Source organism: Rhinolophus sinicus, linkage group LG16, assembly GCF_036562045.2.
Source record: "Rhinolophus sinicus isolate RSC01 linkage group LG16, ASM3656204v1, whole genome shotgun sequence".
Lineage (NCBI taxonomy): Eukaryota > Metazoa > Chordata > Mammalia > Chiroptera > Rhinolophidae > Rhinolophus > Rhinolophus sinicus.
Window position 1 is genome coordinate 37,556,441 of NC_133765.1, and position 27,087 is coordinate 37,583,527.

Sequence of the window (27,087 nt, forward strand, 5' to 3'; positions counted from 1 at the left end):
TTCAGGACACGCACGCTGCCCCAGCTTTGGCCCTGAGGTCTTGAGCAGGACCTCGCACTAGGTGGAGAGACTTCTGGTGGGGGACACGCTCCCTGCTGTGCCTGACAGAGGGCAGGGAGACTGTGCTCTGAGGACACCTGGATCCACAACCAGGAGGCAGTGGAACCGTGCCCCGTCTGGCCTGCCCCGGCTCGGGGCGCCCGCTGGCAGGCTGCTCGGAGGAGCAGCTGGGCTGCATCTGCCATCACAGCTCTGAGTCTGGGGCAGGTGGTGGCCCAGTGACAAAGCCACGTTCCCCTGCCGACGGGAAGCCAGCTACAAAGCTCCTGGCAGAGTGAGACTCAGAGTCCCCCAGCCCAGCGTGCCTCCCAGCGCGCCTGTTTTCAAACGTTTTTGCATTCGATTTAGAAAGAGTTCAAGAGGAGCCCAGGAAGATGGCGGAGTCCAGGGACGTAAGGAAAGGCTGTTCACTGTGTCCCTAACTCACGGACAAGTGGCTTGGCCAGACAAATGGAGGATTTCCTCCCTCTCCCCATGGCCAGTGTTGCTGTTGTAAGGCAGAGCTGGGCGTCACTGTACACGTCACACCCCCATGACGTTACACGATCGCTTTGCCCTATGAAGTCATCCCAGAGAAGGGCCACCTGTCCATCAATCAAGGTCCTGGCAGCCCCTGCGCTCCCCACCCCCCACCCTGAGCCTGGTGGGTTGGAGGAGAGTCACCTCAATCAGACTGTTGTGCCCTGAGTGCCCCCACGACCTCCCCCGGGGCCAGGAAGATGCCAAAAGCATCTGGCAAACACACAAGGTCAGGAGCTTCACAGGCCGGCCTTCTCGTCCCTGGCAGTTTCCATCCTATTCGATTTCTGTCTCCTGATACAAGCGCAGGAGAAGCAGGTGGGAAGGGAGGGACCCTGGGGGGACCCAGAGGTCCCGGCGGGTGATGCTGACGGGACAGGTGTGAACTTGCCTTGATGACGTCTTCATCGGACGATCGGCACTGCACAGAGGTGAGCAGGTGTGTCACGGTGCCGTCCTCCTCCACAGAGACCACCTTCACTGGCACGGCCACTGTCTCCCCGGTGAGGATGGCGGTGTTCAGGAGCTCTGCCTCCTGGAAGAGCAAGCACACCCTCCATCACATCCTGCCCGTGTGCAGACGCCCCTGCCAGCCTCCCACACGGAGCCCCTGCCCTCCACTCAGGATCAGAAACCCTGCCCTTCCCATGCGGCAGTGTGGTGGGGACGGGCACCATATGTGGAGGCACAGCAGCTAACCGTCGTTAATATTGTGCTCGACAAAGCTCCCCCTGGGCCGGGACTGCTCTATGTGTCTCACAGACACGACCACATCTTCCTCACAGTGCCCCCACAGCATCAGTAGCCTCTCTGTTCTGCAGATCGCACAGAGAGGTGCTGTAACGTGCCCGAGGTCACACAGCCCCTGCATCCAATAGGTCTGAACTCACACAAAACGATCCCAACTTGAGCAGTCACGTGTTGGCCAGAGGAGCGAGGTGCCATGAGAGGGGTTTGGGTAAGTGACACCCCCTGTGTAGTGTGTGAGGGGCCTGTGGGGGCCAGGAGACCCTCACTGTCTGCACTCTTTCACTTCCTGTCCATTTCCCAGGCTCTTATGGGCTCCTGGCCTCTATGCGTGTCTGGAATGCTATTACGGCCGTGGTGACTCTCGCATCCTTACAAATGTGACACACACACGTGCACAGCACACACACCCACACATGCACTTTGCCTACTACACACTTCCTTCATAGCTCAGCTCAAAATGCCTGTCTGTCGGGATGTCCCAGCTGGCCCTATTATCTGCTTTCAGAGCCGAGAGCATCCCAGACTAGGAAAGAATAGCATGGAATCTCCTTTACGGTACCTGACACAGTTGGGATTTTAGTGTCACTCATAGCTACTCGATCCCTTCACCCCCTCTAGACTGCAAGCTTCCTGGGGCTGTGTCTGCTTCTGCTCTGTGTCCAGTGACAACAACTGGTCCATATGTGTGAAACCCTACTGGGAAGGGACGGGAACCCACACCGTCACCTCGCAGCTCTCCAGCTGCTGGACACCATGCACTGACCCCTTCTTAGCTCCCGGACACCTCGGGCCGCTGTCCCAGGCCTTGAGCATCAGCCCTCTCTCTGTACCCCTTCCCAGGCCTTCTTCAGCTTCTCTCATAGGATCCTTGTGGTTCCTGAGCTGGGGGGAAGGCCTGAGAGGTTCCCCATTTTTCAGATGGAGAAAACTGAGCCCCAACCCCCAGGGAGGGGGTCCCATCCCTCTGTGTGGGGACTGTCTCCTCTGACTGAAGATCGGAGTCCTGATATAACTGTCTGTGTAACAGACATCTGAGTTCTAGCCCAGGACACCCACGGATCAATTCCCTCTCACCACAGGCGGGCTGCGTCCCTAGGAGGCGTGTGTCATCACGCAGGCTGAGTTATCCTGGGATTCTGACCATGTCTGGCCCGTCCCTCATAGAGCATCAACAAACCGCCTGAGGGGGCGCTAGGAGCTTCCCAGTCACTCAGCAAGCAGTAGACTGCCGAGAGGCTTCTAATTTGATTTCTATGTGAAATCACAAACCCACTGAAGAAGTTTATCAGCCTAAGATTACATAACCGTTTCCCTTATGTTAACTGTGCATTTCTTATGTAAGACCTTACTTCTCCTTTATAGGACTGGGTTTGCTGGTAATTAGCTCATTTGTTTAGCCTTTGGGTACGGTAATGCCTTTCCCCCCTGATTTTCATCTTAAAAGACAAGATTCCAGTTCAGCGTGTACTTGAATTTCAAAGACCATGCCTCAAATTCAGACCATGTCTGAATATGCACAGCCTCCGAAAGCCCCATTGTCTATGCACCTTTTTAAATTATTTTTCTCCTCCGTGGGTTCCCGGCCTGATTCCATTTTATTTCCGTTACAAACACAGTAAAAGAATGAAGGGGCAACGTTGGAACAGGGGTTGCTTCCTGCCACCTCACCTCAGGGGAGGAAAAGGTCACACAGGTTTTCCTACTTTAGGCGGAGAGTACAGATCAAAAGGAACTGTTCACACTTGGGGAAGAAGTGGGAAAATGTTCTTTTCCTCTGGCCCAAGTTGTCTCTTCTCAAAGAAAGGAAAAAAAGTGCGGAGCAGCATTATGACCTCTGACCCCAGCTTCAGGGGAAGCGATGGCGAAAGCCTGTGCTGGAAAAGTAAACAGCATCTTGGCTTCAACAACCAAACGCAAGAGGCCTTTAGCGCGTCTGCACATCTGGCTGCCACCAGGAGAAGTGACGCTGGGAGGTCCATGAGCAGCTGTAAGCCCAGGTGTCTGCGCGTTTTCCCGTCTCTGAGTGAAGTGCCTGGCTCTGCCTACAGAATCTCAGTGGGGCCAGCGACTGACACGTCGGGGGGTTGCTTCCCTGCCCAGTCTGTGCATTTCCACTTCTCTCAGGGCAAGAACCTTTCCCGCACAGCTTTGCTTTCTGTGGGAGGTGAATGGCATGTGGGTGGCTCCCAAGTGTCCAGACAAGAGGAGGTCCTGGTGCAAGTCCCGGCAGGGCCCTGGCCTGGGTTGAGACATGACCTACCAGGGTGATTACTGAACCCATAAATCCGTTGGGAGCTCAGCTGCCTTCCTGCCACGGGTTCCCCTTCTTGCAGCCTCTCAGAGCCGAGGAAACAGGGCAGGACCTCTTTAGAAAGCCCGCGCTCAGTCCTTCCTGGTTCACCTCAGCCCCTTTCTGTGCCTGGACGCCCTGTGTGTGCCAGGACAGCCTTCCTGGGAGTCACGGCAGAACTGGGGGCCTCTTAGAGGCCAGGAGGTGGGACCGCAGAGGACAAGCTGACTGGCACTGAGGAAGGGGACACCTCGCTGTGCCGCGGGCGGATGTGCGGGCAGGGCATCGGACGCGGGCCGTCCCCTGACTCAGAACCATGAAATAATTTGTCATACGGAGGTCTGATGGGTTGGAACCCGAATTAGAGTGGCATTCGTGCAAAAGAATGAAACGGGACTGCTATCTGTCACCGTGTACCAAAATTAACCCCAAATGGATCAAAGACTTAAGCATAAGACCTGACACAATAAACTGCATAGAAGAAAACATAGGAACTAAACTTATGGACCTTGGGTTCAAAGAGCATTTTATGAATTTGACTCCAAAGGCAAGGGAATTAAAAGCTAAAGTAAATGAATGAGACTATATCAAACTAAAAAGCTTCTGCACAGCAAAGGAAACCATTGACAAAATAAAGAGGCAACCAACTGGATAGGAGATTTTTGCAAATAATACCTCCAATAAGGGGCTAATATCCAAAATATATAAAGAACTTGTACAACTCATTAACAAAAAGACAAACAATCCAATTAAAAAAAACAGGCAGAGGACCTGAACAGAAACTTCTCCTGAGAAGATATACAAACATCCAATAGAAATATGAAAAAATACTCAACTCCATTAACAGGGAAATGCAAATCAAAACCACAATGAGATACCACCTCACACCTGTTAGAGTGAATATTATCAATAAGACAAGTAATAACAAGTGTTGGAGAGGCTGTGGAGAGAAAGGAACCCTCATACACTGTTGGTGGGAATGTAAACTGTTACAGCTGCTATGGAAAACATTGTGGAGGTTCCTCAAAAAATTAAGAATAGAATTATCGTAAGATCCAGCAATCCCTCTCCTGGGTATCTACCCCCCCCAATCTGAAAACATTTATCCATAAAGACACGTGTGCTCCAATGTTCATTGCAGCTTTATTTACGGTGGCCAAGACATGGAAACAACCAAAACGTCCTTCAGTAGATGATTGGATATACATAATGGAATACTACTCTGCCATAAGAAAAGATGAAATAGTGCCATTTGTGACAATGTAAATGGATCTTGAGATTATTACGCTCAGCACAATAAGTCAGGCAGAAAAAGTCTAGAACCATATGACTGCACTCATGTTTGGGATGTAAAACTGAAGGCGACAAACGAACAAGACAAACAAACAACAACTCATAGATACAGACAACAGTTTAGTGGTTACTAGAGGGTAAGAAGGGAGGGGATTCGTAGAAGAGGGTAAAGGGGGTCAAATATATGCTGAAGGAAGGAAAACAGACTCTGGATGGTGAATACAAAATGCAATATATAGATGATGTGTTACAGAATTGTACCCTTGAAACTTGTGTAATTCTACTAACCACTGTCACCCCAATAAATTTAATTTGTATATATACTTGAATTTAAAAAAGAAACAAGAAAACAATTATTACAGTGGTATTTGTTTTTTATCCTCATGTTTCTAGTGTCCTGATGTTATGCTTTGTGTATGAACATGGTCCTTTAATCACATTTACCCTTGAAAATTAATTTTAAAACAGAGCAGAGGAGGATAATGTATGCAGGAAAACTTGACATTGGGGGAAACTTGTAAAAGGCACTGAGCGATGGATGCTCTGTGTATCAGAGAGCGTGTGGTGCTCGGTCAGCGTTCCTGATGAAACCCCGACCTTGTCTGAGGCTGCAAGATGCCCAGCTAAAATGTATATTTACTTAGTAAATAAAATGTAATTTTTGGCTGCCCTCAACTGGTGACACAGTTCTGGTCCATGAGATATAAATGGAAGTCACTTGGTGAGAGGCTTCCAGAAAAGTTTGTGAAGAAAGCACATGCTGAGGTTTTGTGTTTTTCCTTTCTTTCCCCCCGCTCTGTGGGCAGTGCTGGAGTTGGGGCTGTGTCTTGCACCCCAAAGCTGAGAGCATGTAGTTAAAGCCACATGTTCAGTGTGCTAGGGTGGTTAAGAGCCTCTGGCAGACCACTGGGTTCAAATCCCACCTGTGACACTACCCCTGGATGTTCCCAGGCAGTGAAGGCTTCCTTAACTCGTGCTGTCTACTTCGGGGCACCTGTAAAATGAGGGTAATTGCAGTGTCACCTCTAGTGTTTGCCTGAGGTTCAAGTGAGTTACTAACTGCAGAGTATTCACAGCAGGCCCTGGGGCCCAGTAAGTTCTCTCCAAGTGTTTGATAAACACAAATGTGAATGATGGCTGAGATGGAGTGAAGAGTGTGCCCCCAAATCCACATCCACGTGGAACCTCAGAATATGACCTTGGAAATTTATAATGAATTAAAATGAGGTCACACAGGACCAGGGCACACACAAACTCAGTGTCTGGTGTCCTTATAAGAAAACACACACACGGGGAAGGTGTCTCTGTGTAGATGGAGGCGGAGATTGCAGTGATGCGTCCATGAGCTGAGGAACGTCAAGGACACCAACAGCCACCAGACCCTGGGGAGGCAGGAAGGACTGTCCCCGAGGTGCTCAGAGGGAGCATGTCCAGCTGACGCTGTGCTCCCGGCCTCCAGACTGAGAGAGCATACACTTCAGTTGTGTGAAGCCACCGAGTCTGTGGCACTTTGTCCCAGCAGCCCCAGGACACTCGTCAGAGGCGTCTAAGGACCAATCTCGGACCTCTCCTCCCAGCACCGTGGAGACGAGGTAAAGACCCTGCTTAATAACCTTATTGACTGACTGACTGATTTACGTTCTGTTACGTAGACAACCACAGTCCCATCTGATGTGACCTGGAAGGAAGAGGCCGCCATCATATCCCACAGGTCTCAGGCTGAAATAGGCACGTTGAACTCCACTGTCCCTGAGAAAAAGCCAGATCTTTTCGCCTTCAGCATTACTCTGGCCTTTTTGGAGAACATTTGCCATTTTAATAAATGGCCCTGAAACAATCCTCACCACCAAGCTGAGCGGTTCACTCCGTTTGGCCCAGTGAGAGAAATTGGAGAGAAAGGCACTTGGAGGACATGGAAATTCAAGTTCGCAGGCGCTGGCTAAGCTTGATTTTTATGTACAACTGCACAGAGGGAGCATTTCCCACAGAGGTTGTTAATCAGGAAAGAAGAAAGAGGGTCTAAACTCTCCAACAAATAGGACTGGAGTGAAACACCGAGGCTGATTTCCTCCCGATATTTCTAAGCGGGAAACAACGCGTGGCTGGGATGGAGACTTCTGTGTTGCGTGCCCGAACTCCTTTTGCGTAACAGGACATCAGTTCTCCTTTGGGGAAACCATCCTTTCTCCTTTGCACTGAAAATCACAAGAACCTTCTCCTCCAGGCCGAAGAGTAGGCAGGCGTCTCCGAAAAGATTGCTGCCCTGCTCTCTCCTGGCGTGGGAATTTCACGGGGAGCGAGCAGGAGCCTCAGGTGGCTGGATCCCAGTTATCCTGATAGTGGCACCTGAAAAGTCGGGCCTGGTTCCTGCCTCTTCAGCGACTTCATTCATTCTCTGAGAGAGTCCACAGCTTTCAATTAATTCCTCGTAGAGGGAAGATCGTATGTTAAGTGTTTTCACCACACACACAAATAATCACGATGATAAAATAGCAATAATGATGGAAACTTTGGGAGGTGACGGATGTCTACGACCTCGACAGTGGTGATGGTTTCGCAGGTGTACACATATCTCTGACCTCACTGAGCTGTGTACATTAATTGTGCACAGCCATTTACAGGTCAACCATACCTCAAAGGTGGTGAAAAAAATGCTTGCAAGAATCAATTTCCTTTGCTGATAAAGAACTCTCATTAATAAAGTTGACCAGGAACGTAGTTAGATGAAAACAGATTTGTTTGTAAGTCTCCTTCTAACTCCTTCTTGAGAGACAGACTTTGCATTTCTTTAACAATGATCAACCTCAGTCCACCAATTTACAAGTTGGATCTTGCATTAGTTTGAATTCTTCCCAAAGCAGAGCCTGACACAACGGCTGGATGGAGTTAACTTACTAGCGGGGGCCGGGGGGGGGGGTGAGGGCTGAGGTGTGGCCGCCATGGCGGGGGAGGCCGCTTCTGCAGAGCTCTGGCCTCCCAGAATGGCTGACTGCAGGCTAGAGGCACACATCCCCCAGGGGTGTCCACTCTACACTTGGGCACAGGCTACCAGAATGCCAGGGAAGCCCAGGACCACGGGATGAGTTGAGGGGGAGCCTGGTCGGGCACCTGTCCAGTGCCGAGAAGGGCAGCAGCTGCAAAAACAGACTCAGATGTTACAAAGCTGCTACCGTGCCAGGAAAGAAACGTCCAAAGATGGAAGCTGGGACAAGCCTTTTACTTACTTTTTAAAGAGGAAAAAAACGTGGGTATTCTGTGTTCACGGAGACATGAGGTAAGGATTGGCACTAATGTAAACAGATACCAGAAGTCACGCTTCTTCACTTGTGTGCTTATAACTCGAGGGGAGACTAACCGCTCACTTAATACAGCCACATCAAAGCTCCACTGAGTGGAGCACACACACGTGGTGGCATTGCCATAGGTCATTAGGACTCGGCAGGAAGGATCCACACGGACAGACTGACAGCGCTTGAGAAGCTGACACTGTACCCACAGGAGCACAGCTGAGATCTACCCAACATTGTGACACCCTGTTCTCTTCCTAACACATCTGCAACTTCCTGTATTGCTAATAGACCTGTTTCCTAGAACATGTACTCTGTTGTTCACCAATTTTACCCATTACTCAAAAAATTCTGAAACTATGTTCAGTTTGAGAAACACTATGTGGGGCGGTCTCAGTGGCAGACAACAGATTTTGCTCTAGCTCATTTTGACAGAAAGGGGTTCCCCAAGGACTGTGGATGGAGCCCTGCCTTGCCCACAGCGCTGAAGAAACACTCCAGCTGACCTCCCAAGAACCACACCTGGAACCACAGCCTGGGCGCACCATGGACTTGCTGCTCCTGCCATGATTAGGAAGCCGCCACACCAGGCAGATGATTCTAGAACCTCACTACCTCTCCCCAAATCTCAGGCAGCCCAAGCGATGCCCACATACTTCGTCTTCCCCATGCCGGAAACAAAGCATGATGGGAAACAGAGCATGACGAAGGTGCACGCAGGTGGCAGAGACTGCATCACACCCTCACAGGCACTTTGCTCTCTCCCAGGGAAGGCTGAATAAGGTGGGTTTTCAGAATTTACCAGAGAAGACGAGCTTTACACGGTGGGGACAGGAAATGGAGACAGGATACTTTGCACAGCTACCATTGCTGGTTTTCTACCACATGCACCGACACGGCATCGTATGAAAAGGCACATCCTGTTAAGTTATTAATCCTAAATTTTACAATATTGCCATTTGGCATCTGCTCTTGACCCCCACCTCCAATGACACAAAGAAATAGTACCTTAGCCACCTGAAATCTCGGACATCAAATGTCAAAGGGACATAAGACACAAGAATTTAGGTTTCTTACTAAAATAAACACATTGCTCAGTTGAAGATATGCCCAGATCAGTATAAAAATGATTCCCCCCCCGCCAAAGTATATCATATTCAAAGGTGATATTTAAAATATGAGGAAAAGACCTTAAAACACCTGGTATATAGCATGGGCACTGATCAGAAGAGATGCCCGGCCAAAGAGTCTGAAGGCTGATGGATGTTCCATGCCGGCGAATTCCAGCTTCTGGCAGAAAACGGAAGGCTCAGCGAATATGACGTTTGCTGCTCTATATTTTCCAGGTCCCTTGCAGCTGGGTAGAGTCATGTGGGCACTTACAGCCACTACAATGTGAGGGTCAATACTGCTTGTTCGCGCACAATTATCCCTTCTTTCTCACCACATGCCCTGGAGACTGAGGAGGCAGCTGCACCACAGTCACTGTCTGTGACTCAGCTTCCTACTGGCCCCCACGGGATAAGACACAGGACCAACAAGGAGGCCTTCCTTGCCGTGAGGCAGTGAGGTTTTGGAACTACGTGTCACTGCACTGTAACCCAATCTATCCTAACACACAACGCTTCCCAACTTCAGTTTCAGAAAACATTCGTTAAATTCTGGGCTACGCCCCAGGCCAAACTAGATTGCTCAGGTTTGAAAAGTCAACGTTTCCTCTACGCATTGGGTGGCTGGCCCTCCAGCTCCCAGTGGACGGCCTTGGGTTCTGCTTGACGAGGGTGGGCAGAGCCAGCCCCAATCAGCATGGAGACCTGACGTCTCTGCGCCATGTTCTTCCTCAAGGTGATTTCTTAACTCTGGCTAATTTCTTAAATATTTTCAACCCATTCCCCAATAAAGATAAACAACGTCATAGACAGAGTAACGAGTCATCACTCTCTCCTTGCCTTTTGCTTGTTTGGCCAAGCTCTGCCATTCCAGCCCCCACCCTGTCCCTCTGTCAATTACAAACCCTGCAATGATGAAGGCTGTGAGTTTCTCATTCATCCCACATTAAACCGAGAGCTATTAGGTGGCCACAGGAAAGCTACTTCTCATTAGCAGTAATGCCGCATCACGATAAATAACCTGCGTGTCTCTTTTAACAAGTGGGAAGCATCAGTCAATTTGGCACCTGCATTGCAAACAAATTTATAAACCACTCTGCTTTTTAAAGTACATCAGCGCCTGGACTTAATGGCTGTGTCCCGGTAGGAAGAATTATTGCATTTTAGCAGCCACACCAGGTAAAATCAAATTCTTTTTCCACCCACAGGGAAGCAGCAAGATGTCACCCTGCGGGGTCCACAGGACGCTCACGCCTTCCGCCCTGTCAGGCCATCTTCCGGAAGCCACTGCACACAAGCGAGTGCACGGTGCTTTTTCTGCTCTTAATGTACATTTTAGTGTCTTATCAAGGAATACAACCTGTTAAAATATTACATGTGTGAAGGGGTTTATCGTTAAACGCCACAAAAGGTCACCACCCTTCCCTAACTCCATTATTTGTTCCCCTTGGCCAACCGTCTCCAACATTTCTAAGCATGTTAGGAAGGGTTTTTTTCCCTTTCATATATATATCTGCATAAAACGCTGTTTTGTGCTTTCTTGATGTAGTAGGGTTAGACATCATCTACTGATTTTCTGGAATGACCGGTGAAAACCAATCTCTCCTTTCTACTTTTTCTCTTTTCAGTCAATATAATTAGATTCCTGTTTTGGTTCCTCGCTTGGCTCTGTTTATGGTTTTAAGCAAACACACCTCTAACCAAGAGATAATGTGTTGATTCCCGGGTGGTTTACAATATGTCGCCGGTCCTCTGACACTCCTCCTATGCAGACGTGGGACCTCAGGTGTCCTCACGCTCCGTACAGGCTGGTGTTTTGTGACTCCCGTCTGAAGCGTAGGTTACAGTGGAAGTGACGCTGCTACACCTGAGGCTCGGGCATAAAAGGTGGCACAAATGCCACCTGCTTTGCTCTTTCTGGGGACACTTGCTCTTGGAGCTCGGCCGCCATGTTGCGAGGAAGCGCAGGCTGCATGGAGAGGCCAGGGGTAAGTGGTCTGGTCCGCAGACGTACGGCATCCAGCATCTACCCACCACATATGTGAACGAGAGGAAGCCGGAACAGGGTGCTGCCACGTGGGAGGGAGTGGCTGAGTCCTGTCACCTCCCAGAGCCATGACAGTTGTTAATAAGATAAACGACTGCTGTGTTACGCTGCCACGGAGATGGATGACTGAACCCCTCCACACACGCCTTACAAGATGGAAACATCGGTGCTGCGTCCACTCCCCTTCAGCTCGTTGTACCAGACTGACTTCCCAACTTCTCCCATTGCTAACTCTTACCTCGATACTCTCAAGGCTGACAACATCTCCATGTGTCCTGAAATACAGTGAAGCCTTCATGCTTTGCACAAAGGCTGAATCTGCAAGTTCAAAACACGGAATGGATCTGTTACCCTCGTTCCGACATTGTGCCCCGTGGGGCAGGGCTGCTCAGCCTCCACGATGGACGGACGTTTGGGGCCAGGTAAGTCTTTGTTATCAGCTGTCGTGTGCAGTGTATACAGTTGACCGTATTCCCGGACTCAACCCACTAGAGGCCAGTAGCGTGTCCCTTCCAGTTGCAATGACCAAAAATGTCCCCGGGCTTTGCCAAATGCCCTCTGGGGCGAATCACCAGCTGTACAGACCCACTGCTGTAGGGATAAATGGTGCCCTAGGGGTCCATGTCCTCCCATTCGAGTATTTCTGCATCCTGGTGTCGCTGGCTGCCTTTCTCCTCTCCCGCCTTCCACAATCTACCTTTATCGTCACTAACATTTTTGTCAAGCTCTTCACTGGCCCCCCTTTCTCCTGGCACCGCCCCAGCAGAACCCTCTGTCCTGCCCCAGCTGACGTATTCTCCAGGCATGCCGCGTACGTGTAACTAGGAGGCTTCCTTTACGCGACCCAGGATTTGTTTTAATAAATATATGCAGCAAGGATGGGAGAGACTTTAAAAATGCAGAAGCAGGAGGGAAATCCTTGAATTTCTTCATGTCAGACTTTGCTGTGAGTAGGGTTTTGTGCACTAGACTGGCTGCCTGTAGGAGACGGACCCTTGAAACCTGAATCTAAATGCATTTTAAACATCATACTTGTTTGTGCCAGTGGAGCTGGCTGTTTAAAATGATCCTGAAAGAGCAGGCTCCAGGCTGGACTCAAACGCTACATCTTTCTTCATCTTTCCAGGCTGAAATGAGCAGTGTGCCTGTTGTTTATAGCTTTTTATACATATTATGTAAAAGAAAGCTGGAGGAAGCCGGTAACACTTCTTATCAGCATGAAGGATACTGGCTCTGGAGCCAGACAGCCTGGCCTTGAACCCCACTTTCTTTAACTACTAGCTCTGTGCCTCAGTTTCCTCATCTGTACAATGGGGACTGTGAAAGGTTCCTGTTGTCGGATTGACGCATGGGCTGCATACGTGAAAGGTCCTTAGAACCGTGGCTGGCTTGTGGTAAGCAAAACGACACGTGAGCGTGTTATTATCACCTATGCTCCCCGACCCGAGACTTCTTCCTGCCGGGCCTGCCACCCAGGGAGTGGACCTGACAAAGGAATCTAGCTCCACTCAGCTGGGTACATTCTGTCTGCCTCAGGCACCAAGGGTCCTCCCCTGAAAAGATCGAAATGAGACACAGCAGAACCTGTGCAGGGCTCTGGACACAGGCTGGTGTGGTCAAACCCCAGCTATGTTGCCTCCTAACTGTGGGCCTCTGCAAGTGACTTCAACACTCTGCACCTCATTCCCTCGTCTGGAAAGCAGCCTCTTGATTCCAACTAGTATCTACCTGGGAGCATTCTGGAGAAGAGCCAGTGGATGATGCTTGCAGCGCGTTCAAACCACACTTGGCATTAGGAGTTTTGCAGGAAGGCTAGATGTTAGTGGTGGTATCATAATACATGCGATGGCTTATACAGATGCAATATGTTCTTGGCAAAAGAAGAAAGCGAGGGACGGAGAGAGGGAGCCACCCCGCCTCGCCCTTCTTGGAGTGAGGCGTGCTGGAGGCAGGACGTAGCTGTCCCCACACGCTCCCAGCACCACTGTCCCTTGCAGGGTGAGTATCCTGCTGCACCAACAGCGTCTTTCGTATTAAAGAGATTTGCACACACAGGCTCCCAGAGCGAAAGCCAACGACTTCACTTCACTTGGTGCGCCCACATGGAGCACACCTGTGGCTCAGGCTGAAGGAACAGCTGGAAGTTTGAGGCTTGCCAGCTGCATTTTCTGGGTGGCTGGAGGCGTTTCCTGGGGAGGTGCTGCTGGCGTGTCCTTTTCACATGATGCATTCATTCACTCTGGAACCTAATATCCTGTGTAACCTGGGCTCCACGGTCGTGGGCTGTGAGCTCCCGCTTGGGGCCTCGTGCATCACAACCGGAAATTTGAAGGAAAGAGAAAATCATGAGTTCTTACCATGCTGGCTCTTCATGCACGTCCATGTCAGGTCTATCTCTGGGGGAGACACCTGGACCGCTGGGAACTGGAGCATTGCCACTCATTTGCGCCTGTCCTGGGGGGCTGCAGGGCCTCCAGGTAAGGATGCAGAGGACGGAGCAGTTCTCAAACTGCTCTGTGTAGTGGCACAACCGTGGCCAGGACAACTGTCCCGGGAGGGGACGATGGTGATCTGCTGAGCCAGGGTCTCACACCTGAGCAACAGCAGGCAGTTTCAGGTCCTGCTAAGAGTGGCTTTGCAGGAACACAGACCCAGGTTTGCACATTTCCTGATTTTTTTCAGAGAAGCCGAGAATCAATATTTTGTATGTGAAATCCTGTGAGTTTTACATGTGGCTCACCTTTGAGAACCATGATGCCGTCTGAGCAGAACACGTTTAAAGGTTGCACTCACCTACGGGCTCCAATCTGTGACTTCCATCCTTGTCCATAATCTTCATCCCCAACAGGGGGGTCCCTTTTGGGTAAACGGGGAGAGTTGGAACTCCTGCCCTAGTTGTCTGCACTCACCAGCCAGGCAGAGTATTTTCCCAGGACCCCAATTCATTTCTCCAGGTCGCTCCACGACCCCTGCTGTGTGGGGATAAAGCCTCCTTTGTTCGGTGCCACCTGAAGAAATCTCCTGGACCACAAAAGCTCTGTGTAGCTTTGCATAACTAATTCTGAACCTTATTTAGCTTCAAGTTTCAGAACTAAGAAGCTAAGTGACAGCTGTTTAATTAACTCCTTAAGCTGATTAGACAGCGTTACTGCAATCCCCTGAAGGAGGAACGATAACCTTGGGGAGAGCCTTGGGCCATACGACCACACTGTGTACTTTCCTTTCTAAATTTATTTTAATTGTAATTTTTTAATTTAGGAGGCTGCTAAACCTGTCGACCCAGCGTTCCCGACACCCTCAGGATGTGGTCAAATACAGGTTCTTGTTTGTTCTGTTAACTGCTATGGAAGATCCCAAATGAGAAAGACACAACCTTCCTTAGCTCTCGTAAGCAAACAAGTCCTGCGGGTTTGTTTTTTTTTTTGGTGTTTTTTTTTTTTTAACTAAAAAGACGGAATCAATGGGAGTTTCTCGAAAACACTTTATGACACTTATAAATAAATCCCGCGTGATGCCTTGGGTTGCCTTAGGGGAGGGTTTGGGCTAACCTTTGGTCGCACCTAACAGGCTGTCCTCTAGCTGGCTCTGCTTAATAAGACAAGGGCATTTAATGAGTGTAAGACTCTAACCCAATTTTATCCTTAAGATTAGTGTTTTTAAAGTGGAATTTCCAATGAAGAGGAAACCACAATGTTTGCATGACTTTAAGTGAAAATCTGAGGCTGGCTGGACATCCCAGCACTGAAGAAATGGTGGGAAATGATGCACTTTTTTCTTCCTTTTTAATCCTTGGCTGGACCACACTGGGCAGATGGCAACAGAAAGAGTGGAAAGAATGCCCGCGACCTCGCAGATGGAAGGAGAGGGAACAACAGTGCCCACTGCCTCAGTTTTCAGAGACAGGACATATATTGACTTTTTTAAAAAATAGTGGTTATTCACTAATTATGGCTATTTCTTTTTTAAAATTTATTTTTCAATTATAGTTGACATACAATATTAGTCTCAGGTGTACAGCATAGTGGTTAGACATTTATATAACTTATGATGTGATCCCCCCCAATTAGTCTGATCCCCACCTAACAGCATCCATAGTTATTACCATATTATTGACTATATTCCCTGTGCTGTGCTTTACACCCCCATGACTATTTTGTAACTGCTAATTTGTACTTCTTAATCCCTTCACCTGTTTCACCCTGCCCCCCAACCCCCTCCCATCTATCCATCAGTTTGTTCTCTGTATTTATGAGTTTCTTTTTGTGCACCATTATTACAACAGCCAAGATATGGAAACAATCTAACTGCTCATCGACAGACGAACGGATAAGGAAGAGGTGGTACATATACACAATGGAATGTTACTTGGCCATAAAAAGAATGAAATCTTACCATATGCAACAACACGGATGGACCTAGAGGGTGTTACGCTGAGTGAAATAAGTCAAGGACTCAGAAAGACCTTAGTTCAACTTCTGAATGGAGTTTTGGGGGGTTGTTCCCAGGAGGCTGGGAGGAGTGGTGTGACATCGAGATAGTGTGGGCTGGTTTTGTATGTGGAAAATGGCAGGTCCTGGCTCAAGGTGTAGAGGTGGTTGTGGTATTTTTTGGGGGACAGCTTTACCGAGATATAATTCATGCATCATGGCAGCTCACCCATTTCAAGTATGTCCTTCATCCGTTGTTAGTCTATTCACCGACATGTGCAACCATCACCACAGTCAATTTTAGGCCGTTTTATCACCTCAGAAAGAAACCCTGTGCCCTGTAGTTTTTCTCAGCTGCTCCCCCGTACTCCAGCCCCAGGCAATCACTAATCTACCTTCTGTGCCTCTGGATTTCCCTGCTCTGGGCCCTTCGTAGGACTTGAATCGTGCAATATGCGGTCTTTGTCATCAGGGTTCATCCAGGCATAGCGTGGATCAGGCCTTCACTCCTTTTGTGGCTGAACAGAATTCCTCAAGGCTGAGACTGTCAATATTTCCCATTTTGCAGAAGTCAATTCTTCTGCTGCTGCTCAAATCAGAGTTTGCAAACCAGGGCTCTGTGGACTGAGTCCAGCCCATGGATGGGCTTGGCTCAGACGATACAGAATTAATTTAAGGAACAGCATTTTTTCCAATCGATTACAACATTTACAAATTGGGGGATATGCAAAGCCTGGGTAGTCTCAACAACTCAGACGGTCAGGCAATTCTGGGGCACTGCCCGGTGGGCGTGGAGCCGTGACCTCTGTCCACTCCACTGGAGTCCCCTTCTACGTGGACAGCATGGCCAGCCGCAGGAGGTTTGAACCTGGACACCCTCGTCTAGAAGATTCTAGACTGGCATCACATGTGTAATTCAGCGGTGCCAGGACACAAATATTGCCCAAACCCAACAGCACTCTTTGTATTTTAGAAACAAGCCACTCTTTGTATAGAAATATTAAATCCAGTGAGTGCTGCATGGCCCTCCTTGATAAGAAAAGTCTGACAGGATGACAAAGAGCTGGTAACCACGCGCCACGTACATGTCAATGGCTGATAACTATCAGTGTTCACGACGGTTCTTACAAAAACGTGTGCTTCATCCCAAGAAACTCGGCCTGAGTATTCAATTCTTGTCTGTTGACAGAGTCTTCCTGACATTCTAAAGGGTTTGCTCTTTGAAACTGGGGGGAGTTTCTGTCCGTAGCCTTTAACTGTATGTGCTGTCAGCCCTTTATCACTACAGGAAAACGCATGTCGAATTGTCAAAGACGACTGGATTTTCCGTAGGCTGGGAGAAGCCGATGGGTTTTATGGTCCATGAAAATAAGAAATTAATTCAATTGGTACGGAAAGGACATAAAAAATGAAAAAACATCAAAGGGCCGCTCCCAGACTTCATTTAAACTAAACGGAGGGGGCGGGGGACGGACTTAAAAGTGGGTCTCCTTGCAGTCGCAGCTCCCCAGGGGGACTGCAAGTGGCTGAGTCCTTTGTGACACGAGCCACAGGGACTTGAGCCACACTGACAGGTGGGGCTTGGAGCCAAGTCTGTGCTAATGACGGTTCATCAGCAGGGCTGCTCCCAAGCGGTGGCGTCCACGTCATCGGTAGTTTGGCCCCAGAATGCATTAGTGCTTTCTCTTTCTCCACCAGACAACTTCTTAATTATGTTTTCCTTAGGCTAATGTAACAATGAATGTGTGTGTCCTGCGCCCACACTAATTAGAAAGGAGGATGCAATTAAGGTTATTCTAGGTCTAGAGGCAGGGAAAAGTCAACCTGGGGTTTTATTTTGGACCCAGGACATACCAGCCACGGACATGCTTTTGAGGTCTGCCCTTCTTTCCCGGTGGTGGCGGTGGCGCTGGCGGTGGTGTGGCAGGTGCTAGCTTTCAAAGGAACTGAGCTGGTGTTCTCTGCTGCTCCCCCAGCAGAAGCCTTTACGTCGCCAGCTCTTCTCCATGTGCAGGCGTGGCTGGCCGGGGAGGCTGTCCCCAGCCCACGCCGAGTGGAACACAGAGGAGGGTCATGGGAGTTTGACTAAGTGAAAATGATACAGACCCTCCTTCCACACTCAGCTCAGAGCTCACTCAGGAGGCACCGTGTAAGCTCGGACGTGCACGCCAGACTTCAGGATGTCACAGAGGAACGCAGGGCTCGTCAAGAAGTCCTTGAGTCAGTGTGGAAGCCCTTTCAATCAATTTCTGTTTTTAACAGATCATTTGCATGATGGCTGTGTTCCACACTGAAAGCTAAATCTACCACTGGTGGGTCCTCGGGGGTATCTCTGGCTTGCACATGTACTAGACTCGGGAATCTTGTCACACTCAAAACGCTTGAAGTGAAAAATGAGTCACATGTTGAAAGTGACCAAGCTTGTCGGACGCTGTCTAATTCAGAGCAAGGACAGAAGGGAGTGTGGCTTTGGTTGCTGAACTCACCATGCTGTCACCACCATGTGTCGTCATTATTTTTTTAATTAATTAAGCTGGAATTTGGCAGGAGCGTTACAATGGGTGTCCAGCCAAGAAAGTATGTGCCGCTGATGGGTTCAGCTGGTCAGAGGGTGGTGGTAATGAGTTCAAGGGCGTGGGTCACGCCCCACCTGGCTGTAGGTTTGCTCAACATCAGCAGGTCCAGATGGTGCCCGAACCCTGGCCAACAGTGTCACACTCATGGGGGAACCACGGACATGTCAGAGCCACCCGTCTTGTCTTCCGGAGGCTCTGGTGGACCTGAGGTTGGGTCCAGAGCAATGCTCGGAACCAAGGCTACCGAGATGATCCAGCAGGAGATCTGACAAAATGCCAAGCAGGGACCTGCCTGCCACCACACCGGTGGTTTCTATGTCTTCACAGGGGATTCCAACCCAGTGGTTCTCAGACTTAGCTGCCCATTAACGTCACCTGGGGAGATTAGACAACGCCGATGCTGGATTCTGCACTCAGATTCTGATGGAGTTGGTATGGGTTACACTCTAGATCTGGGATGTTGAAAATCTCCCCAGAGGATCCGCATAGACGGTAAAGCTTGAGGACCCTGGGAATTATCTTGGTCCATGAAGGGTCGTCGCTTTCCTTAGCGACTCAAGTACCGTTCACCCTGTCAGACCTGTAAATCACACACACATCCACATGGCCCCAGAGCAATGACTCAGCAGAGAGGGCAGTTGGCCAACTAGTGGGAGACACAAGGTTTACTGCTCGGTATTTAAAGAATATTAAAAGAGAGTGATGGTGCCATAAAGCAAACACAGAAGCAAGGGAAGGTACTCTGCACAGAGTTAAACCCAGGAAGAGCAGCGTGAACTTGACCTGCTCGTCAGACAGTGAGCACTCTGGTCCAGCGCTTCCTAGGTACCACCATAGGGAGGCAGGATGCCCGCAGCGACGCACGGCTCACAGCCCAGCTCATTACTCACAGCCCAGCTCCACTGTCCTCACCTCTGAGGTCTTCTCTGACTGCCTATTGTTTGCCCCAGCTCACAACCACCTCCCCATCCATCCCCAATGAGAACACCTCCATTCTCATCTTTCAGCACTTACAGACAGAAATGACCTTAGTTTTAGGTTTAGTTTTTAAATTAATGCATTAAATGTGATTATCAACATGATAAAAACTTTCACTAAAATTATGAAATAATTACGTTTAAGTGTTTTAACTTCCAAACTCATCTGTCTCCTGCTCTAGACTGTGAGATGTCTGAGCCTAAGAATGCTTGTGTCTCGTTCACAGTTTTGGTCCCATAACCTGTGTAGGGCACAGCACGGCCATGTAGGCATCCTTGGGTGGTGGATGGATGGTGTATGTGGATGGATGGGTAGATGGAGGGTGGATGGGTAGATGGGTGGTGGATAGATGGTGGATTTGGTGGATGGCTGGCTGGCTGGATGGATGGATGCTGGGTGGATGGATACGAGTTCTGACAATTAAGTTCGAAAACCTCATCCTAGAAAAAGTGCTACACACCTCATTGCTCAATATCACTATGGTCACCTTCGAAGTACTTGATGTGGGAAGCTATGCACCGATGCCAGTGCCTAGTCCACCCTTCAAAGCAATTTTGGAACTCTTTCTGGAATGGCCATCAGAGCTGTTGTCATATTACCCTTGATGTCCTGAATGTCATCAACATGTCTTCCTTTCAATATTTCCTTTATCTTTGGGTAAAGAAAGAAGTCCTGGGGGCCAGATCAGGTGAGTAGGGAGGGTGTTCCAATACAGTTATTTGTTTACTGGCTAAAAACTCCCTCACAGACAGTGCCGTGTGAGCTGGTGCGTTGTCATGATGCAAGAGCTCCTTCAGGACCATTTTTGCACACACCTTTTCATGCCAAGATTTTCAGTTAAGATTCTTCCTGTTTCTCTACTGATGGTCACTTGGTCTGCTATGCTTCCCACAGTCAGCTGACGATTTTGATGCACACTTTGACAAACTTTGCAATGTTTTAGTCAGTTCTGCTCATTACTGGCCACCCTGAGCTCTCTTCATCCGTGACACGTTCTCTCTCCTCAGAAAAATGTTTAATCCCTTGGTACACTGCCATTTTCTTCATGGCATTATCCCCATAAACTTGGACTAACATGGCCCTGATTTCACTTCCACTCTTGCCAAGTTGAACAAGAAATTTAATGTTTGTTCATTGCTCTCATTCAAGCTCAGACATTCTCGCAACAGCACACAAAAATACGCAACAACAATAATAAACACCACTCAGCAAGACACCTCCACATGTCAACACGAACACAGCTGTGAGACACTGATACACCAAGGTTACGAAACCTTACTGAGCTGTTTGTACAGTGCTGCCAATATAAGTGCACGGTGGCAAGTTTGCGAACTTAATTGTCAGACTTTGTAGCTGGATGGATGGGTGGGTGGATGGGTGGGTGGATGGATGGATGGGTGGATGGATGGATGGGTGGATGGTGGGTGGATGGATGGTGGGTGGATGGATGGGTGGGTGGGTGGGAGGGTGGATGGGTGGGTGGATGGGTGGGTGGGGGTGGGTGGATGGATGGATGAATTGACGGCGCTACAATTTTTAGAAAAGAGGTTCTTTTCTTTGAGTCATTTCTCTCTTCCATACTCATACTCCCAAATAGTAGTTTTTCTTTTTAAATTATATCCTGCTACAGTGGCTTTGAAAGCTCTTACATCCTAATTATAGGCTATCTTTTTGGCCAGGGCAGAGTTCATTCCTTGAAGCAGGCTTCCTAGTATATTGAAGGAACTCGGAAGCAAACGCGGGATAAATATCAGTGTAACTTGGGAGAATAGACTGAAAGCAGAAACTGGTATTAGAATTCTTTTCTACCTGATCAGGTCCCTATGTTTCCAGGGGTCAATGAATTAAAATAAACACAGTAAACATATATTTTAAAAATCACAACCTGGCCAATTTTTGGAATGGATGTTCTTAGCAAAATGGAGAGAAAGAAAAGTACCTCTACTGTAAATATAACTTTCAAGATAATCTTTTCACTAATGCTGTAAATATCACTGTTTTTCTGATCCTTGAGTCAGATACGTGCATAAACACAGGTTTGGAAATGTAAATTCCTCTAAACTTGTGGCAAAATATGACATTAGGAGTTTGATCATTGAGAAGAATTCATAGAATAATTTCGGAAAATAAATATACTTCAGAGCCCCTTTAATGGAAGGCAGGAAGGAAGCTAAGACATTAAAGGATGGACATTAAAATAAGGGAAAGGCTCCAGGAATGTGTTGCTGGTCATTTGCAAATCAGAGGAATCTTGGCAGTGTGGAACCCCAGAAGCTATGAGGAAAAGACAATCTGTCTTAGAAATGACATGCGAAGAAAGGCTTCCGGTATTTTCTCATTGCAGGCTCTGCAGCAGCTGTTAATGCCTAATCTTTGCAGGCTGGTTCCAGGAGAATTTATGTTAATGCCCACTCTGTGTGCCCAGGGATGTAAATCTGGCCTTGACTTTGGCTTTTACAGCTGTGCCCTGAAAAAAATCTACATTTCTCCAAAGTCTGATTTATAATGACCTGTGGTCTTGTTCTCACCTGCCCCAATCACAAAACCAGTATTTCTTTTCTGCTTCCTTTTGAAAATGAAGTGCATTTCACAAAATTTCCTATTTTATCTAAATCTCTTTCAAGTACTGCAGACACATAGAATCACAAATGCATAAAGAACGCGAATAGTAGCGACATCTTATGTTAATTGGATAGGTTTTTAATAACCAATTGAAATATAAGTACTATTATCGTGGGCGAATACAATAATTTTCATTCACAAAAGGCAATCAATGTGGGTGAAATACATTATCTTAAAAGTATTTTGATAAGGATGTATGTACGTAGAAAGGATCTGCCGATCGGCAACTGTTAAACTCCATTACACATGCTCAGTAATTAGCTGGCTAAAGCAGCTCATCAGACGTACATTAAATGTGCATTTAAGTCACATTTGAGATACGTAACTAAGGGTGACACAGAGAGCCTTACTGTGTAACTTTAACAAAAATTCTAGTCCAATTAAAATGTGAATCTATGGCCAGTCTTACTCTTCCTCTGAGAGCAGAATGTGGTACTGAATTCTTTTTTTTCTTTTTTAATCCACAAAAGAACAGTTCTGGCCATGCTATATATTTTGTAACTGCTTTTTAATGTATAACTTATGTAAAATAAATGCAACCATTTAAAATGTATAATTCAACGATTTTTAATAAATTCAGACGATTGTGCAAATAGTGCCACAATCCAGCTTTAGAACTTTCCATCAGCCCTAAAATGTTCCCGGGCCCTTTGTAGTCAGTCTTCACTCCCAACCCGTGACCCTGATATTTTCACAATTGCTGTGCATTTCCTGGAAATTCTGTATGTGTGTCACCACGATCCTGCTCAGGCTGCTGGCTCAGATTTGCTTAGACCTTGTAAAGCACTTTTGCATCAGTGTTCCTGAGGGGACTGGTCTAGAATTGTGCTTCTTTTGATGTTTTTGTGTGGCCACTGTATTGGGGTAATCCTGCACCCACAAAACAAACTGTGAAGTCATTTTTCATTTTTGAAAGAGATTGTGTAGGACTGATATTACATTTTTTTAAAAAAATTAAACCCCTTTCCTGAGATAAACTTGTCCTGCAATCAACCACACGTATTTAAAGTCCGTGATCTGTTAGGTGTCAGGTGTGAAATCACCCTACAACCAAAGGAAGGAACTCAGCCATCAGCACGAACATTTCCTGGGGCCCCCGGTCACCCTTGCTTCCCACACCTCTCTTCTTCACCCCACCTCCAGGCGGGCAGTACTCTGCTTTCCATCAGCACAGACTACTTGGAATTTTCCGTATGTTTATATAAATGGAATCACTTAGTATATATCATTGTAATACTTAGTATATATCATTGTAACACTTAGTATATATCACAACTAAGCTTGAAAATACCTGTATTGAGAGGGTTCAACTGTGTCCCGCAAACAACGTAGTCAAATACGAACCCCAGGATTCTGTGAATGAGATCTAATTTGGAAATAGGGCCTTTGTGTACGGAACCAAGTGAGGACGAGGTCCCACTGCATTAGGGGGGGCCCTCGTCCAGGACTGGTGCCCTTATATGAAAGGGGACATTTGGACACACACACACACACACACACACACACACACACACACACAGACGGCCATGTGACCACAGAGGCACAGACGACATGACAGAGACAGCCACGGCCTGCAGTCAGCAGGAGCCAGAAGAGGCAGGAAGGACCGTCCCATAGCCTCAGACAGTGGGCACAGCCCTGCCGACACCTGGGTTTTAGACCTCAACCTCTTGAACTGTGAGAGGTTATTCTCTCTCAGATTTGTTATGGCCATCCCAGGAAACTAATACCCTTTATTCAGAACAACTGCGCTTTTAGTCCCTAGGGTCTGGACCCAGATTTCCTGAACATATTTCCTCTCGGTAGCTAACAAAATTGGTCTCCTGTTAGTAAGGAAAAGGGAGAAATGGCTGTTAGGTGGGCAATCGATGATGTCTGCTGCCCCCTCCGAAGACGGGCGTACATCTTCTTGCATTAGAGATAAAAGTTGAATTGGCTTTATTGTAGAACACTTGGAAAATACACAGAAGCATAAAGGAGAAAACAGAAACGAGCAGGAATCCCACTACCCATGCAGAACCACTGTTAAATTTTGGTTGTATATCCTCCAGGACTTTTTCTAATATGTATGCAGATTTGTTTTATGTATAAACCGAGCCCGTGGCTTGCTTTTATGTCACCACGGCCGCCTCTCACTCCCCACCTACTGCTACTGTAAATTTATTCCATCCAAGTCCTTAGTTTCAGTGAACTGGTTTGGAATTTTCCCCAAGGTGGCAATAGTTATGACGCTCAAATAGACATTACGTTACAGAGGGGCTAAGGTAGCTGGACATCGTAAATTCCCAGGACACTTTTGTTGAACAAGAACTTCAGAATTGTTCTAAATGAAAATGTATCAACCCAGACCAGACATTATTTCCCAACTATAACATCACGTGACAGAAGAATGAGGGAAGTAACCGGGACCCACACAGAATCATTTCTTGATTTGTGATTTTAAAAAGAGAAAGCTTTGCGATTTCGAGTGTCGAATTCACCTGTGTCATCATTATATTTTAAGGGACATTTTCTCCCTAGACTGAACCCTTCAAGGTCGAGGCCCTGGGCCTTGTTTATATTTGCACTGATGCCCAAGGTACTTACTCCAAGGTCAGGATAAGCAAACCTAAGCTGGCGACCTTCCCCGAAAACTCAGTGCCTTAGTCTTCATGTCTCAGAGGCCACCACCTTCCTTCCACGCAGCTGCTCAGCCTAAGAGGCTCCCAGACGTCTCTTCGTCTCCCTATCATCCATCACTGTCCTGTCCACCGCACCTTCTGGATCCCCTCCCCTCCCCCCCCTCCCCCACCATCCCCTTCTCTCTGCATCCATCCCTCCCCTCCCCCACCATCCCTTCTCTCTGCATCCATCCCTCCCCCCACCATCCCCTTCTCTCCACATCCATCCCATCCACAAAAGTCCTCGCCCACGCTGCCACTTTCTCCTGCCTGGGTTTCAGCCATAGAAAGAGCTCGCTAATTGGCCCACCCAGGGCGAAAGCCCATTCCATCTTCATCCATTTGCCATGCTCCAGCCACAAGAGTCCTCCCTAACTCCTGACACCCTACCCCCCTGCCCTCCCTCGCCCCCGGCCAAAACTTCAGTCCTTTCCTTTGCTCTTGGAACAGCACAACCCTCCCTTGACGTGGCGTTCAGGCCCTTTGTGATACAGCCATCTCCTACTTCTCCACACACACACCTTGATGACGCTCTGCCTGCTCTCTGCCTCTATCACACAGTCCTACTTTCTGCATCTCAGGATGAACAACGCTCCCGCCTGCCACAGGTTCTCTCATCTGCTGTTTCCTCACCTGGGACACTGTCTGCATCCATCCCCGAGATGACTCCCAACCCCCCTTAAGACCTCTGACTAAGCATCACTTCCGGGAGAAGATACTTCTCATATTAAAGGCAATCTCCATACTGAGGTTCTTCTAGTATGTTCTATCCTTCATAGCGCTTGTCAGAGATAAAATTTCATATTTATTTTTAATTATTTGATTAAGATCTATCTTCCTCAATGCATTCTGTGCTTCTCAAGGGCAGGGACCTAACCTGCTTTGTTTACATCTTATCTCCAGCTCTTAATGGACTACTTGGAAAAGAGCAGATGACGGAAAATATTTATGGAATGGATGACGCATAGAAGGAGCCCATAATTACAAAGACAAGTACATGAAAGGAAAACTGAACTTACTTAAGAAGTGGACAAAATGCATTATCCCTGTGATTTCACTATTCGGGAGGTTCTTGAGAGAGGGAGGGAGGGAGAAACCTTGAAGACTGAGCCACTGACTGCAGGACAGGTGCTTCGTGACGTCCATTCCTAGTGCTCAGAAGGGTCTCAGTTGGGACAGCAGAGTCCATTCAATCAAAATGTCTGTTCCAAATATGGCTGACAGCCCTATTCTTTCAGATCTCTGGAGAATGGGGTTTTACAGCTCCTCCTGTTGACCAGGTCTAGACTTGAATCCTCCTCCATTCAAGACAGGTTTCCCTCTGGCTAATAAAGTTGTTTTGCATCCTAGGAGACGAGTAAAGTTTCAGAAGCCTATTATTTTTGGTGAAATATTTTTGCATGCAGCGAGTGTACAGAATGTGTGCATATGAACAGAGACCATTTTTATGTCGACTTATGCCTTATACTTTTTGCTTTAAAGTATATATCTCCTGATAGGTATTCTATAGCTACATTTTCTTTTGCTTAGGATTTGCTTATTATATAATTTTCCAACTTTCTACTTTCAATCTTTCAGTGTCCTTATTTGTAGGTGCGTGTGTGTGAGTGTGTTTTGTGTGTGTGCCTATGTGTGTGTGCGTGTGTAATAAAAGCATACAGCTGGAGTATATATAATTGTTAAATTTAGTCTGACAATCTTGGTATTTTAATTGTAGAGTTTAATTTATTTTCATTGGTTCTTATTACCTATTGCCTGTATATTTGAATTCATTTCCGTTGTGCTTTATATATTTTGTGCTTTACCGAGACTTTCGGAGTTTTTCGTTTTTTCTTGCCTTTCTGTGTTGTTTTGATTTTGGTTCTTTTTCTCCCTTCTTTCAATTTTTCTTCCTCTTCTATTGTCAGAAGTTAAATGCTCATTTTCCCCCTATTTTCACTAATTATCCCAGAGATTTTATTTTGAATGAAGTCCATTGATTAGTCCTTTAAACATTTAATTGTTATTGAGCTGTTACAAAATGCCAGGCACTGGGAATACGAAAATGAACGAAAGATGCTTGAGGATATACAGCCCAGTGAAAAAGGCGGTATTTTTAGCCTGGGGTCTCCAAGTACAGCCACAGGGCTGCCTTTCCCATACTCATCTATGGCAGACACTGCTAACGGATCCCATTTTAGCTGTAAATCTTAGACTTACCTTCATAATTGTGCTCAAAACTAATGGTTGGCTTCAGCCCTTCCACACAGCAAAGCAAAGGAAACAGACATCCGCACCTGTGCACACGCACACACATGGTTTTTCCAGCTCCGATCAAAACAGATAAACAATAGTACAAATCGCTCATGCTTTTTCAGATGCGATTTAAGCAAATGCAGGCTTCTGCTTGTTGCAGTTAAAAACACTGACTGGCTCAGAGCTATTCCTGTAGAAGGTATTTCTGATTCCATTTTACAGCTGAGGACATTC

The 27,087-nt window shown here is 47.5% G+C and overlaps 1 protein-coding gene across 1 annotated transcript in view; it reads right to left on the reverse strand.

The window, feature by feature from the left end:
• TMEM132D (transmembrane protein 132D) overlaps positions 1–27,087 on the reverse strand; it is a 412,457-nt gene that overhangs the window by 45,851 nt on the left and 339,519 nt on the right. Inside the window, exon 5 of the mRNA XM_074321404.1 lies at positions 971–1,114. Within this exon, the coding sequence (XP_074177505.1) occupies positions 971–1,114 (144 nt within the window). The remainder of the gene's footprint in view (positions 1–970; positions 1,115–27,087) is intronic.